This window comes from Heteronotia binoei, chromosome 14 (genome assembly GCF_032191835.1).
Source record: "Heteronotia binoei isolate CCM8104 ecotype False Entrance Well chromosome 14, APGP_CSIRO_Hbin_v1, whole genome shotgun sequence".
Taxonomy (NCBI): domain Eukaryota; kingdom Metazoa; phylum Chordata; class Lepidosauria; order Squamata; family Gekkonidae; genus Heteronotia; species Heteronotia binoei.
In genome coordinates this window covers 68,981,109-68,996,089 of record NC_083236.1, presented here as the reverse complement: position 1 = coordinate 68,996,089, position 14,981 = coordinate 68,981,109, and the positions used below count along the sequence as shown (strand labels likewise).

Here is a 14,981-nt window from a genome sequence, read left to right as displayed (position 1 = left end):
TTCAGATATCTGAAGAAGAAGAAGACAACAACCGTAAATTTATACCCTGCCCTTCTCTCTAAATCAGAGTCTCAGAGCAGCTTACAATCTCCTTTATCTTCTTCCCCCACAACAGACGCCCTGTGAGGTGGGTGGGGCTGAGAGAGCTCTGACAGAAGCTGCCCCTTTCAAAGACAACTCTGCAAGAGCTACGGGTGACCCAAGGCTATTCTAGCAGCTGCAAGTGGAGGAGTGGGGAATCAAACCCGGTTCTCCCAGAAGAGTCCGCACATTTAACCACCACACCAAACCTGCTCTCAATACCTGGCAGGGCACTGTTTAGACTACAACTGTAAACCTGGCTGTCCTCTTCTCCTAGGAAGCAAAGGAAAATCAGATAATGCAGCTTCCAGGGTTCCCCAGAAGAGCAACTAATCCAGCTCTCATAAATCTCTAACATACACGCTTCTGTCCCCTTTGGGTGCACAGCTGGGATCAAGAGACCAGGATCTGGAAAATGGACAGGACAGCCCTATACAACTTGCCTTTCCTTACTCCTCATATTGCCAGGCACACAACCTTCTGTCTCAGTTCTCGTCCGCCTGCCCTGCCAAAGCATCACCACGGGCAAACGCAGCAACAATAAACAAATGTCATTTTGGAAACCTAACCCACAGCTAGCTAAATTCATATCCAGAAACTTACACCAAATGCAGAATGGGTGAAATCACGGCACAAAGGTAATGCAGCTGTAAAAATATTACTTGGGTTTCTGTCCCAAAGGCTCAGGGAAGATAATAATACCTAGCTATTAAAAATTCCAGAGGGGGAGACACGTTAAGTCAGTTGCAGCAAAAACAACAGTATTTTGTTGCACCTGAAAGATCCGCTGTGGCAGAAATTTTCAAGGGCTAGTGCCTTTGCTAACAAATATTCCACGCCCTTGGATGGAGACAACATCCATGCAGGTCTCACTAGGAGGCCTGAGTACTGACAGAATGGTCCCAAAATCTTTAGTGACACAACAGGAATCTCAGCAAAGGAATTAAAGGGGCTGCTTGAGGTACCTGTGCAGGAAAAGTCCTGGCACATCTATGGCACCCATCTGTGTAACCGAAACAAAAGTAGTGTGTCTACAGGGCACTGAGAAAGAGGGGGGGGGGGTGCCCAGACTTTCTTAGTAGGAAGGATGTTGGCTGGAGCTGCTAAATCCACAGGTAGGTTCCAAACCAAGGTGAGAAACAAAACAGAGGGAAATTTCAATTCCTTTTGTTTTTGACAATAAAAAAGAAGAAGATGATATTGGATTTATATCCTGCCCTACACTCCGAATTTCAGATTTTCAGAGTGGCTCACAATCTCCTTTCCCTTCCACCCCCACAACAGACACCCTATGAGGTGGGTGGGGCTGAGAGAGCGCTCAAAGAAGCTGCCCTTTCAAGGACAACCTCTGCCAGAGCTGTAGCTGACTCGAGGCCATTCCAGCAGCTGCAAGTGATGGGAGTGGGGAATCAAACCCCGCTCTCCCAGATAAGAGTCTGTACACTTAACCACTACACAAAACTGGCTCTCAGGAGACAGACACCCTGTGAGGTGGGTGGGGGTGAGAGAGCTCTGACCGAAGCTGCCCTTTCAAGGACAACCTCTGTGAGAGCTCTGGCTGACCCAAGCCCATGCTAGCAGGTGCAAGTGGAGGAGTGGGGAATCAAACCCGGTTTTCCCAGAGCTATGGCTGACCCAAGGCCATTCCAGCAGGTGCAAGTGGAGGAGTGGGGAATCAAACCCCGTTCTCCCAGATAAGAGAGCTCTGGCTGACCCAAGGCCATTCCAGCAGCTGCATGGGAGGAGTGGGGAATCAAAACCCGTTCTCCCAGATAAGAGAGCTCTGGCTGACCCAAGGCCATTCCAGCAGCTGCAAGTGATGGGAGTAGGGAATCAAACCCCGTTCTCCCAGATAAGAGTCCGCACACTTAACCACTACACCAAACTGGCTCTCAGGAGACAGACACCCTGTGAGGTGGGTGGGGGTAAGAGCTCTGACGGAAGCTGCCCTTTCAAGCCCAACCTCTGTGAGAGCTCTGGCTGACCCAAGGCCATTCCAGCAGCTGCAAGTGATGGGAGTGGGGAATCAAACCCCGCTCTCCCAGATAAGAGTCTGTACACTTAACCACTACACAAAACTGGCTCTCAGGAGACAGACACCCTGTGAGGTGGGTGGGGGTGAGAGAGCTCTGACCGAAGCTGCCCTTTCAAGGACAACCTCTGTGAGAGCTGGGGCTGACCCAAGGCCATGCTAGCAGGTGCAAGTGGAGGAGTGGGGAATCAAACCCGGTTTTCCCAGAGCTATGGCTGACCCAAGGCCATTCCAGCAGGTGCAAGTGGAGGAGTGGGGAATCAAACCCGGTTCTGCCAGATAAGAGAGCTATGGCTGACCCAAGCCCATTCCAGCAGCTGCAAGTGGAGGAGTGGGGAATCAAACCCCGTTCTCCCAGATAAGAGAGCTCTGGCTGACCCAAGGCCATTCCAGCAGCTGCAAGTGATGGGAGTAGGGAATCAAACCCCGTTCTCCCAGATAAGAGTCCACACACTTAACCACTACACCAAACTGGCTCTCAGGAGACAGACACCCTGTGAGGTGGGTGGGGGTAAGAGCTCTGACGGAAGCTGCCCTTTCAAGGACAACCTCTGTGAGAGCTCTGGCTGACCCAAGGCCATGCTAGCAGGTGCAAGTGGAGGAGTGGGGAATCAAACCCGGTTTTCCCAGAGCTATGGCTGACCCAAGGCCATTCCAGCAGGTGCAAGTGGAGGAGTGGGGAATCAAACCCGGTTCTCCCAGATAAGAGAGCTATGGCTGACCCAAGGCCATTTCAGCAGCTGCAAGTGGAGGAGTGGGGAATCAAACCCCGTTCTCCCAGATAAGAGAGCTCTGGCTGACCCAAGGCCATTCCAGCAGCTGCAAGTGGAGGAGTGGGGAATCAAACCCCGTTCTCCCAGATAAGAGAGCTCTGGCTGACCAAAGGCCATTCCAGCAGCTGCAAGTGGAGGAGTGGGGAATCAAACCCTGTTCTCCCAGATAAGAGAGCTCTGGCTGACCCAAGGCCATTCCAGCAGCTGCAAGTGATGGGAGTAGGGAATCAAACCCCGTTCTCCCAGATAAGAGTCCGCACACTTAACCACTACACCAAACTGGCTCTCAGGAGACAGACACCCTGTGAGGTGGGTGGGGGTAAGAGCTCTGACGGAAGCTGCCCTTTCAAGCCCAACCTCTGTGAGAGCTCTGGCTGACCCAAGGCCATTGCAGCAGCTGCAAGTGATGGGAGTGGGGAATCAAACCCCGCTCTCCCAGATAAGAGTCTGTACACTTAACCACTACACAAAACTGGCTCTCAGGAGACAGACACCCTGTGAGGTGGGTGGGGGAGAGAGAGCTCTGACCGAAGCTGCCCTTTCAAGGACAACCTCTGTGAGAGCTGGGGCTGACCCAAGGCCATGCTAGCAGGTGCAAGTGGAGGAGTGGGGAATCAAACCCGGTTTTCCCAGAGCTATGGCTGACCCAAGGCCATTCCAGCAGGTGCAAGTGGAGGAGTGGGGAATCAAACCCGGTTCTCCCAGATAAGAGAGCTATGGCTGACCCAAGCCCATTCCAGCAGCTGCAAGTGGAGGAGTGGGGAATCAAACCCCGTTCTCCCAGATAAGAGAGCTCTGGCTGACCCAAGGCCATTCCAGCAGCTGCAAGTGATGGGAGTTGGGAATCAAACCCCGTTCTCCCATATAAGAGTCCGCACACTTAACCACTACACCAAACTGGCTCTCAGGAGACAGACACCCTGTGAGGTGGGTGGGGGTGAGAGCTCTGACGGAAGCTGCCCTTTCATGCCCAACCTCTGTAAGAGCTCTGGCTGACCCAAGGCCATTCCAGCAGCTGCAAGTGATGGGAGTGGGGAATCAAACCCCGCTCTCCCAGACAAGAGTCTGTACACTTAACCACTACACCAAACTGGCTCTCAGGAGACAGACACCCTGTGAGGTGGGTGGGGGTGAGAGAGTTCTGACCGAAGCTGCCCTTTCAAGGACAACCTCTGTGAGAGCTCTGGCTGACCCAAGGCCATGCTAGCAGGTGCAAGTGGAAGGGTGGGGAATCAAACCCGGTTTTCCCAGAGCTATGGCTGACCCAAGGCCATTCCAGCAGGTGCAAGTGGAGGAGTAGGGAATCAAACCCGGTTCTCCCAGATAAGAGAGCTATGGCTGACCCAAGGCCATTTCAGCAGCTGCAAGTGGAGGAGTGGGGAATCAAACCCGGTTCTCCCAGATAAGAGAGCTATGGCTGACCCAAGGCCATTTCAGCAGCTGCAAGTGGAGGAGTGGGGAATCAAACCCGGTTCTCCCAGATAAGAGAGCTCTGGCTGACCCAAGGCCAATCCTGCAGCTGCAAATGGAGGAGTGGGGAATCAAACCCTGTTCTCCCAGATAAGAGAGCTCTGGCTGACCCAAGGCCATTCCAGCAGCTGCAAGTGATGGGAGTGGGGAATCAAACCCCATTCTCCCAGATAAGAGTCCGCACACTTAACCACTACACCAAACTGGCTCTCAGGAGACAGACACCCTGTGAGATGGGTGGGGGTGAGAGAGCTCTGATGGAAGCTGCCCTTTCAAGCCCAACCTCTGTGAGAGCTCTGGCTGACCCAAGGCCATTCCAGCAGCTGCAAGTGATGGGAGTGGGGAATCAAACCCCGCTCTCCCAGACAAGAGTCTGTACACTTAAACACTACACCAAACTGGCTCTCAGGAGACAGACACCCTGTGAGGTGGGTAGGGGTGAGAGAGCTCTGACCGAAGCTGCCCTTTCAAGGACAACCTCTGTGAGAGCTCTGGCTGACCCAAGGCCATGCTAGCAGGTGCAAGTGGAAGAGTGGGGAATCAAACCCGGTTCTCCCAGATAAGAGAGCTATGGCTGACCCAAGGCCATTCCAGCAGCTGCAAGTGGAGGAGTGGGGAATCCAACTCCGTTCTCCCAGATAAGAGAGCTCTGGCTGACCTAGGGCCATTCCAGCAGCTGCAAGTAATGGGAGTAGGGAATCAAACCCCGTTCTCCCAGATAAGCATCTGTACACTTAACCACTACACAAAACTGGCTCTCAGGAGACAGACACCCTGTGAGGTGGGTGGGGTGAGAGAGCTCTGACCGAAGCTGCCCTTTCAAGGACAACCTCTGTGAGAGCTCTGGCTGACCCAAGGCCATGCTAGCAGGTGCAAATGGAGGAGTGGGGAATCAAACCCTGTTCTCCCAGATAAGAGAGCTCTGGCTGACCCAAGGCCATTCCAGCAGCTGCAAGTGATGGGAGTGGGGAATCAAACCCCGCTCTCCCAGATAAGAGTCTGTACACTTAACCACTACACAAAACTGGCTCTCAGGAGACAGACACCCTGTGAGGTGGGTGGGGGTGAGAGAGCTCTGACCGAAGCTGCCCTTTCAAGGACAACCTCTGCGAGAGCTCTGGCTGACCCAAGGCCATGCTAGCAGGTGCAAGTGGAGGAGTGGGGAATCAAACCCGGTTTTCCCAGAGCTATGGCTGACCCAAGGCCATTCCAACAGGTGCAAGTGGAGGAGTAGGGAATCAAACCCGGTTCTCCCAGATAAGAGAGCTATGGCTGACCCAAGGCCATTTCAGCAGCTGCAAGTGGAGGAGTGGGGAATCAAACCTGGTTCTCCCAGATAAGAGAGCCCTGGCTGACCCAAGGCCATTCCAGCAGCTGCAAGTGGAGGAGTGGGGAATCCAACTCCGTTCTCCCAGATAAGAGAGCTCTGGCTGACCCAGGGCCATTCCAGCAGCTGCAAGTGATGGGAGTAGGGAATCAAACCCCGTTCTCCCAGATAAGAGTCCGTACACTTAACCACTATATCAAACTGGCTCTCACACATGAAGCTGCCTTATACTGATCCAGACCGCTGGTCCCAGCGAGGCTCTCCAGGGTCTTTCACGTCCACTGCTACCTAAGCCCTTTGACCGGAGATGCCAAGGCTTGAACCTGGGACTGTCTGCATGCCGAGCAGATGCTCAACCACTGAGCTGCAATCTCTTCCTGTGCAGTACAAAGCAGGCATTATTCTAGATCAGAGGTGTCAAGCTCATTTGTTATGCGGGCCGGATCTGAAATAAATGAGGCCATACGCATCGTAAAATGCAATGCTACGTAGCAGAGATATAAACATCATAAAGGATACAAACAGAAAGTTTTTTTTTAAAAAAAAACACGTTTAAAACATTAGCACTCATTTGTTTTAAAAGTGCTTTCTTTGTATCTCTCCCGTGCGATCCAGGGAACCGGGCAAAGGACGCTCTGGCTCTTTCCTTCCTTCCCCAGGGGACTGGGAGAGGAGCTTCAGCCAATAGAAGGAAGAGAGGTTCGGCTCAGTAGCCCTGCTGTGCAATTGAGAGAGCCTGGCAAAGCAAGCTCTGCCTCCCCGCCTTCCTCCCCAAGGTAGGAGCCTCAGCCAATGGAGAGAAAATAGAGGCTTTGCTCTGTAGCTCCTGTGTGATTGAGAAAGCCTGGCAAAGCGAGTTGCGGTGCAGAAGGAAGCAAGAGAGAGGGGGAAGGAAGCAGACGACAGCCGGTTGCTCGAGGGCCTGATAGCAGCCTTTTAACCTGCGTGTCCGAGCCAATTTTCAGGACATGCAGTTCCTTCCTGTTCCTCTAAAACACTTCCCTATCAGGCCCCCGAGCAACCGGCTGTCGTCTGCTTCCTTCTCCCTCTCTCTTGCTTCCTTCTGCACCACAACTTGCTTTGCCAGGCTTTCTCAATCACACAGGAGCTACAGAGCAAAGCCTCTATTTCCACTGAGAGACCTGGCAAAAAAAAACAACCAGTTTCAGAGAACTGAAAAGGAACACCTTAGAAGAAGCCTGGCGAGTCCTCTGGGGGAGGAAGGTGTGTGGGGAGGGCTTAGCAAAACCAACCCATGTTCTATCTGCTTTGCTCCCTCCTCTTTATTGGGGACAGAACGTTAAGACCACTACCCAGCTCCAGTGGCAACAGCCGACCTGAAGATGAAGGTTCTTCGGTCCTTGCCAGATTCTCAGTGCAACCTCGTGTATGCTTATTCCAAAGTAAGCGACACCAGGTAAGCCGCAACAGGTAAGTGTACAAAGGATTGCAGTCCGTAGCTATGCTGATGCCCAAAAGGAGAATTTCTCCTGAGCCTTCATAACATATAACATATGATATGACATATGAAGCTACCTTATACTGAATCAGACCCTTGGTCCATCAAAGTTAGTACTGTCTACTCAGACTGGCAGTGGCTTTCCAGGGTTTCAAGCTGAGATTTTTCACGCCTATTTGCCTGGACCCTTTTTTAGTTGGAGATGCCGGGGATTGAACCTGGGACCTTCAGCTTACCAAGCAGATGCTCTGCCACTGAGCCATCATCCCTCCCCTAATAGGAACATATGAAGCTGCCTTCTACTGAATCAGACCCTCCTGGGTCCATCAAAGTCAGTCTTGTCTACTCAGACTGGCAGTGGCTCTCCAGGGTCTCAAGCTGAGGTTTTTCACGCCTACTTGCCTGGACCCTTTTTAGTTGGAGATGCTGGGGATTGAACCTGGGACCTTCTGCTTACCAAGCAGATGGTCTACCACTGAGCCACTGTCCCTCTCCTTCATGGCAGATCCTCCATTCCAGAGCTCACCCCCTTCACCAGACTTCCCTTCGTATCGCCTGACAATTTAGTTTTTCTTCCTCCACCAGAAATGACCCTTCTAGAGATGGCCTGAGCCATGTCAGAGGCGCCAAGCTGCAGGGCAATCGCCTTCCTCTGCAAGGGCAGCAAAGATGAACACAGAGAAAGCATGCAGAAGATGAAGAGCGACAAACACTGTATCATAACTGCTACCACATGAGACACTGGGGAAAAGCCACCAACACAAGAGCATGTCATAAACCTTTGTCTATTTGCATTATCAGGGAAGAACAAAAACAGAACTTAGGGGAGGGAGTGTATGCGGGGCTGGCCCTACACTGTCTGGCACCCTAGACAACGCTAACTTCTGGTGCATCCCCCCACCGCGCTGATCACATCACTGAGTCACATGAGGGGGCTGCCCAATTTGGTGCCCCCAGAAGGCCACTGCCCTACGCAGTCACCTAGTTTGTCTAGTGGCAGGGTCGGCCCTGGGGGAGGGGGTTGTTAATTCATTGATTAAAGCAGCACTTCAAAACACCCCAAAGTCCCTTAGCAAGTACCATGCATCACATTTTGGGTAAGGTCTGCATTTCAGGTGCACATAAATAACATATGAAGTGATGCTATGAGAAGCAGAGCGAGATGAGAGGGCTGCTAATCACCTCCTGTTAATTACATCCAGGGCAGTCAAGTGAGGCCTAGATGGGGCTTCTCACAAATTGGCCATTTTAAAAGGCAACGCTGAGATCAGAAACATCCGTCACCAACAGCTCGCAATCCCAGCTATTTTCCAACCAGAGTTTAAGACTGTTTAACCGCTTGAGAAATTATTGCCTTCTGAGCACACACACGACAGCGGGCTTCCAGTTTGAAACATCAGAAATTAAAGGTCAGAATTAACAAGCTCACCAAAAATGCACAAAGCATCTAATGAACAGTGCTGGGGCAACTGTTTCTTGGCCTGGCTCAAATAGACAGATAAAAGTCAAACGCTGTTTCTGGAGAATGTAATTCAAAGCCACCCCCCCACCTCCGATTAATTCCCTAGCAGGAAAAAGTTAACACTTGCACACATTTCATCAGTAGATAATTCTCCTCCTAACCACTTTAACTCCCAGCATGGTAAACTTAAAGTGTCCTCTCCTTCATTTTTAAATGACGTTTTCCTCCTTCATTTTAAATGAAGTTACCTGCAGGCAAGCCTTCTACAAGCAAACAGAAAACTAGCTATTAACTAAGCTAGAAAATGAAAAAAGAGCAGATGAGAATATTTTACCCCAGAGAAGCTAACCAAACTATCCTTGAACCTTCTTACATGCTCAGGGAAATGCTGTTTGCCACTTTGGGGTCAGGCAGCAATTTTTCTCTAGGACAGTTTGGCCAGGGGTCCTGGAGGATTCCCCCCCCCATCCTCTGGTGGTGGAGCAGGTGTCACTGAGTGTGTGTGTGTGGGGGGGAGGTGCTTGTGAATTTCATGCATTGTGCAAGGGGGTTGGACTAAATCAGGGGTGACAAACATGCAGTTCGGGGGCCGAATCAGGCCCCCGAGCAACTGGCTGTCATCTGCTTCCTTCTTCTCTCTTGCTTCCTTCTGCATCACAGCTTGCTTTGCCAGGCTTGCTCAATTACACAGGAGCTACAGAGCAAAGCTCCTATTTTCTCCATTGGCTGAGGCTCCTTCCTTGGGGAGGAAGGGGGGAGGAATAGCTTGCTTTGCCAGGCTCTCTCAATTGCACAGCAGAGCTACTGAGCCAAGCCTCTCTTCCTTCTATTGGCTGAGGCTCCCCCCAAACACTCCCTTGGGGAAGGATGGGAAAGAGCCAGAGCTTCCTTTGCCCAGTTCCCCGGATCCCATAGGAGAAATACAAAGAAAGTATCTTTAAGACCAATGAGTGCTAACATTTTAAGCATGTATTACGTTTTTAAATATATATATTTGTGTTTGTCTGTGTTTATAAAATTTGTATCTCTGCTACCTAATCTTAAATAAGTACACACATGGCCCGGCATGGCTCTGCCCAACCCGACAAGGTCTCATTTATGTCAGATCCGGCCCTCATAACAAATGAGTTAGACACCCCTGGACTAGATGTTCCTTGAGGTCCCTTCCAACTCTTTGATTCTGTGAACCGCCTGTGGCTCTAGGGAGAATCATTTGCAGAACAGCAATCCTAGAGGTGGATTTTCTCCATTGGATGAGGCTCCTTTGCCTCCTGGTCCCCTGGGAAGGGAGGGAAAAAGCCAGAGCTTCCTTTGCTCAGTTCCTTGGATCCCATGGGAGAGATACAAAGGAAGCACCTTTAAGACCAACGAGTGCTCATGTTTTAAGCATGTTTATTTTAAGTTTAAAAAAAACCCACTTTAGTCGTGTTTGTCTGTGTCCTTTAAAAACTTTATATCTCTGCTACCTAATCTTAAGTATACACGTGGCCCTGCCTGACAGGATCCAACAAGGTCTCTTTTATGTTGGATCCGGCCCTTGTAACAAATGAGTTTGACACCCCAGTTAACTAGACAGTTTCAAACTTTGCTGATAATTCTGAGGGCTCCCCTTCAATGTTACGTTAGCCATACGGGAACTACTTTCCTCCCAGTAAGTTTACAGATACTAGTTAAAAAAAATTAATAATCTATATAATCAGTCTCCACTCACCAAGTTGGGTTATTTACATATTACCCAGCCATGCTATGCTTGAAAACCCCACAAGGTCACAATAATTTGGCCGTGACTGGATAGCAAAACAATACAAAACCAACCTTCAAGGTGAGCATGAGGAACAGGGGATGGGACCCAGAGGGGTAGGGTGCCCTATATCATCACTTTTCAAAACATATCCCAGTGAGTAGTAAAATAATATTGTTCCTCCCGCTTGGTCAAACAACCCTGCCACTTAGCAACAGACACCTGGAAATATAGTTGGTGGCAGTAGCAGAACAACTCAGTTTCTACCATGTTGTTTGACTTTAGCACTTGAACACCCCAGTGATGAAGACGCATCGACTGCTCCATCCAGAAGGCTTTTAAATAAATGAGCTCACACCTACCAATTCAGTTACATATAGTACACCATTCTGCATTAAAAAAAAAGATCCTTATGTCTCAGGATTACGGAAAAATGGCAGGACAAAGGTAGACGGTGGCTGAAAAAAGTGTTCATTAGTAGTCTGGAAAGGGCTTGATGGATTCTGAAGTCAGGCTTAACTGAAACCCCCAGTGAACCTCTGTGGTTGATTAAGGTTATTCATGTTGAGTTTAATGGCATGTCTCTTAAGACATAATATTTAATGTATCTCTAAAAGCGCTTTGTGGATAATGATGAAATCTGAATCTCTAAGTTACTAGCATCTTCTTAGAACCACCTTCTGACAACTTTTAGTTCAATTCTCCAAGAACAACCCATACCTGGGAGCAAATAAAGGCTTTCCAGGTCAAATAAGCGCTAATAAGAGCTCTGACTCCTTCAGCATTCCTACAACCATTGTCAACCTACTGGTCACACTTCATTTTGGGGGATTGCTCTGTTCCCCCTGAGAAAAAATTTCTGCTGCCTAACCGTTGCATCTTTATAGTCACTCTATCTCTGTTAAGATGCCACTGTAGCAAGCAGTTCTCTTCAAGATTAGCTGCCACCTCCCAGCAATGTTCATACCTTCCCATCTCCTCACCCCACATAGTGCCATCTAGGTTCCAAGTTGTTATATTCCACTTTTACAAATAATTAGGTTTCTTCACAACAGGGAGGAAGAGATATGTTTCCTCTTCCATTATGTGGAAACCCCACTCAAAACTTACCTTGCAGGGCCCTCAAACCTATGCTTCCATGGCCCCATCAGCCCGCACAGTTCCAACAAGTTCCTTGAAGTCCCTCTCACTTTATGAAAATTAGGCGCCTAAGCTCTTCTGATCAATGGCTATGAAGCCTCCTCATGAAGCTAAAGCCAGTTTTGTCTCATTGCTTTCCACCACGGAAGTGTCTCACAGACCCCCACCAAGGGTGGGATGGCATTCCCTAGTGGAAGAGCCATGCCAGATCAGACCTCAAACCCATCTAGTCCAGTATCTCGCTCCCCATGGTGGTCAACCAGATGCCCTCAGAACACGCACAAGCAGAGGAAGAAGTCAACTGCTTCCACCTCCTGCTCTCCTCTAGCAACAGTGGAAGATCCATCCGACCTGTGTGACTGACAACCACTGGCAGATCTGCTGCTGACGCTCCAAGACTTTCTCAAGGCCTCCTTTAAACCAGGGGTCCCCAACCCCCAGACCGGTACTGGTCTGTGGCCTGTTAGCAACCGATCTGAGCGTTGCATAAGTACTTCATTATATATTACAATGTAGTAATAATAATAATAATAAGACAACATTGGATTTATATCCTGCCCTCCACTCTGAATCTCAGAGTCTCAGACCTGCTTACAATCATCTTTATCTTCCTCCCCCACAACAGACACCTTGTGAGGTGGGTGGGGCTGAGAGAGCTCTCCCAGCAGCTGCCCTTTCAAGGACAACTCTGCGAGAGCTATGGCTGAGCCAAGGCCATTCCAGCAGCTGCAAGTGGAGGAGTGGGGAATCAAACCTGGTTCTCCCAGGTCCACACACTTAACCACCACACCAAAATAAAGTGCACAATTGTATCATCCCGAAACCATCTGTCCCCCCTACCCGGTCTGTGGAAAAATTGTCTTCCACAAAACCGGTCCCTGGTGCCAAAAAAGGTTGGGGACTGCTGCTTTAAACCACTCAAGCAGCTCCCACCCCACGGCACAACCCAGCCCTGGCAGTGACCAGCCACTCCCTCCTCCTTGTGGGGTAGGCCCACCCCCCCAGGATAGGGTTGCCAGGGCTGGGCTGGAGACTTTGGGGGTGGATCTTGGAGAGGGGGGGATCTGAGGAGGGGAGGGGCCTCAGCGTCGTCCAATGCCCTAGAGCCCACCCTCCAAAGCAGCCATTTTCTCCAGGGGAGCTGATCTCTACCAGCTGGAGGTCAGTTGTAAAAGCACTGGCCCCGCCTGGAGGCTGGCAACCCCACCCAAAGAGCGCAGATGCCATTCCAGGAGATCTCCAGGCCCCACCTGGAGGCTGGCAACCCTCCCCAGGGGACCCCGAGGTCACCGCTCCCGATGACGTCACCCCGCCCCCTCAGCCCCCCTCCTCCCCGGCGGCCTCGGCCTCCCCTTCCCGCTCCAGCCGCCCCTTCCGGCCCTCGCCTCCTCCTTCGGTTTCGGAGTCCAGGCCCGCCGCCCCTCACCTGGCCGGGCGGGGAGGGGGGAGCGGGAGAAGCGGTTCCGGGAAGCGGCAGCGCGCGCGCGACGGGGCCTCTACTGGCGGCGGCAGAGCGGGGCGGCCATGGCGTGATGTCATCCGGGCGCGACGGCGACGGCCCGCTGAGGGAAGAAGAGCGTGTGCGCCAGTGCGCAGGCGCGGGCGAACCGTCTCCCTGAGAGCGAGCGTGCGAGAGGGGGCGTGGCCGAGTGGGAAGGAAGGAAGGGGGGAGGGGACCGGCGAGGAGACGCTCGGCCCCGCCCCTTGGAAGGGCGAGGAGCCAATCAGCGGGGGCCAGTCGGGACGCCGCCTCGATCGAAGAGGAGGAAGCCCGGCCGCGCCTGCGCAGTGCGCGCTCTCCTTTGGCCAGCGGCTGCGCGAGCCCTGAGGATGCCCCGCGGGCAGAACAGGACGGGCCGCCCCGTTGCGCCACCGACGGGCAAGGAATCCTTAATGAAGCGATGATTAAGCACATGCATGGTCAGGCGAGCAGCATCGACATGGAGCAATGCAAAAATGCAGCGGCAGGAGGGGAAAATTTTTTTCAAGGTTATTTAAAAGACTTTAAAAATGTGTAGCCCAACTCGGACGCTGCATAAAAACCCAGCTGTTGAACACGTGTGAACCTGCCTTGTCCTGAATCGGACTCATCAGTCCATCAAGGCCAGTCTCGTCTGCTCAGGGTGGCAGCCGCTCTCCGCGGGGTTGCAGGCCGAGGTCTTTCCCATCCCCCTGGTGCCTCAACGTTTTAACTGGAGTTGGCGGGGACTGAACCTGAGACCTTCTGCGTGCAAAGAACCAGGGGTCATTTCGCAGAAAAAGAGGGGCTGGAGCTCATTAGCACAACCAGGCCTCAGATTCAGCAGGAGCTCACAGGAGCGTAGTTCCTGAACCTTTCTGAGGGTTCCCCCTCTTCCTCCCCACCTACCCTGTCCATTGAATAATAGGTGCAGCTGCATAACACTCCCTGGATTAGGAGAGCGGGCAGCCAGCCAGCCACCAGAGGCTTTGCCACACCCCCAGCAGCCCTCATTAACCCCTGGAGAAGCCCACACCACCCTTTCTCCACTTCTTATGTGATTTTGGGCAGCGGGTGGCTTGCTGGCTTTTTGACTGGGGGTGGGGGGCGGCCTAGGAGAGCCCCAGGCGAGTGAGGCCTGCTTGGGCTGGCTGGATCTCTAGCCAGCTCAAGTAGGCCTTACTCACCTGGAGCTCTTCTTTCTTGCATCAGGTTGCTTTTGGCTGGGGGGCGTCAACATATGCTAATGAGTTCCACCACATTTTTCTACAAAACGACCCCTGAGCACAACTCATCTGGATCGAGGCGGCGTGGCGGTGCTGATGTTGTTAGACCTGTCGGCTGCGTTCAACACGGTCGACCATTGGCTACTGGTCCGCCGGCTTGCCGACGCAGGGATTAGGGGGTCGGCCTTACAGTGGCTTTCCTCCTTCCTTGATGGATGGGGACAAAGGGTGGTAATTGGGGGAGAGCTGTCCCGGAGGCACCCACTAGTGTGCGGGGTGCCACAAGGGGCAGTTCTCTCTCCAATGTTGTTTAACATCTACATGCGCCCCCTTGCCCAGATTGCTTGGAGGTTTGGGCTTGGGTGCCATCAATACGCGGATGACACCCAGCTCTATCTACTAATGGACAGCCGACCTGACTGCGTCCCAGAAAACCTGGACCTAGCATTGCAGGCCGTGGCAGGTTGGCTCAGGCTGAGTGGGCTGAAGTTGAATCCAACGAAGACAGAGGTCCTTTGCTTGGGCCGCGGTGCCCCAGGAAGGGAAATCCCCCTTCCGGTTTTTGACTGTGTGCTGCTGAAAGCGGCCCATAGGGTCAAGAGCTTGGGGGTTCTTCTGGAGCCTTCATTATCAATGGAGGCACAGATAGCGGCCACTGCCAAGTCCGCGTTCTTTCACCTTCGACGGGCGAAGCAGTTGGCCCTCTTCCTGGAGCACCGGGACCTAGCAACGGTGATCCATGCTATGGTCACCTCGAGACTGGACTACTGTAACTTCTCTACATGGGGCTGCCCTTGTGCCGAACTCGGTG

The 14,981-nt window shown here is 52.0% G+C and overlaps 1 protein-coding gene across 1 annotated transcript in view; it reads right to left on the bottom strand.

Moving 5' to 3' along the window:
• Positions 1–13,058, bottom strand: part of ZC3H18 (zinc finger CCCH-type containing 18) — a 90,070-nt gene extending 77,012 nt beyond the window's left edge. The window contains exon 1 of the mRNA XM_060253915.1: positions 12,912–13,058. Coding sequence (XP_060109898.1) covers positions 12,912–13,024 — 113 coding nt within the window. The 5' untranslated portion in view covers positions 13,025–13,058. The remainder of the gene's footprint in view (positions 1–12,911) is intronic.
• Between the last annotated feature and the right edge of the window lie 1,923 nt (positions 13,059–14,981).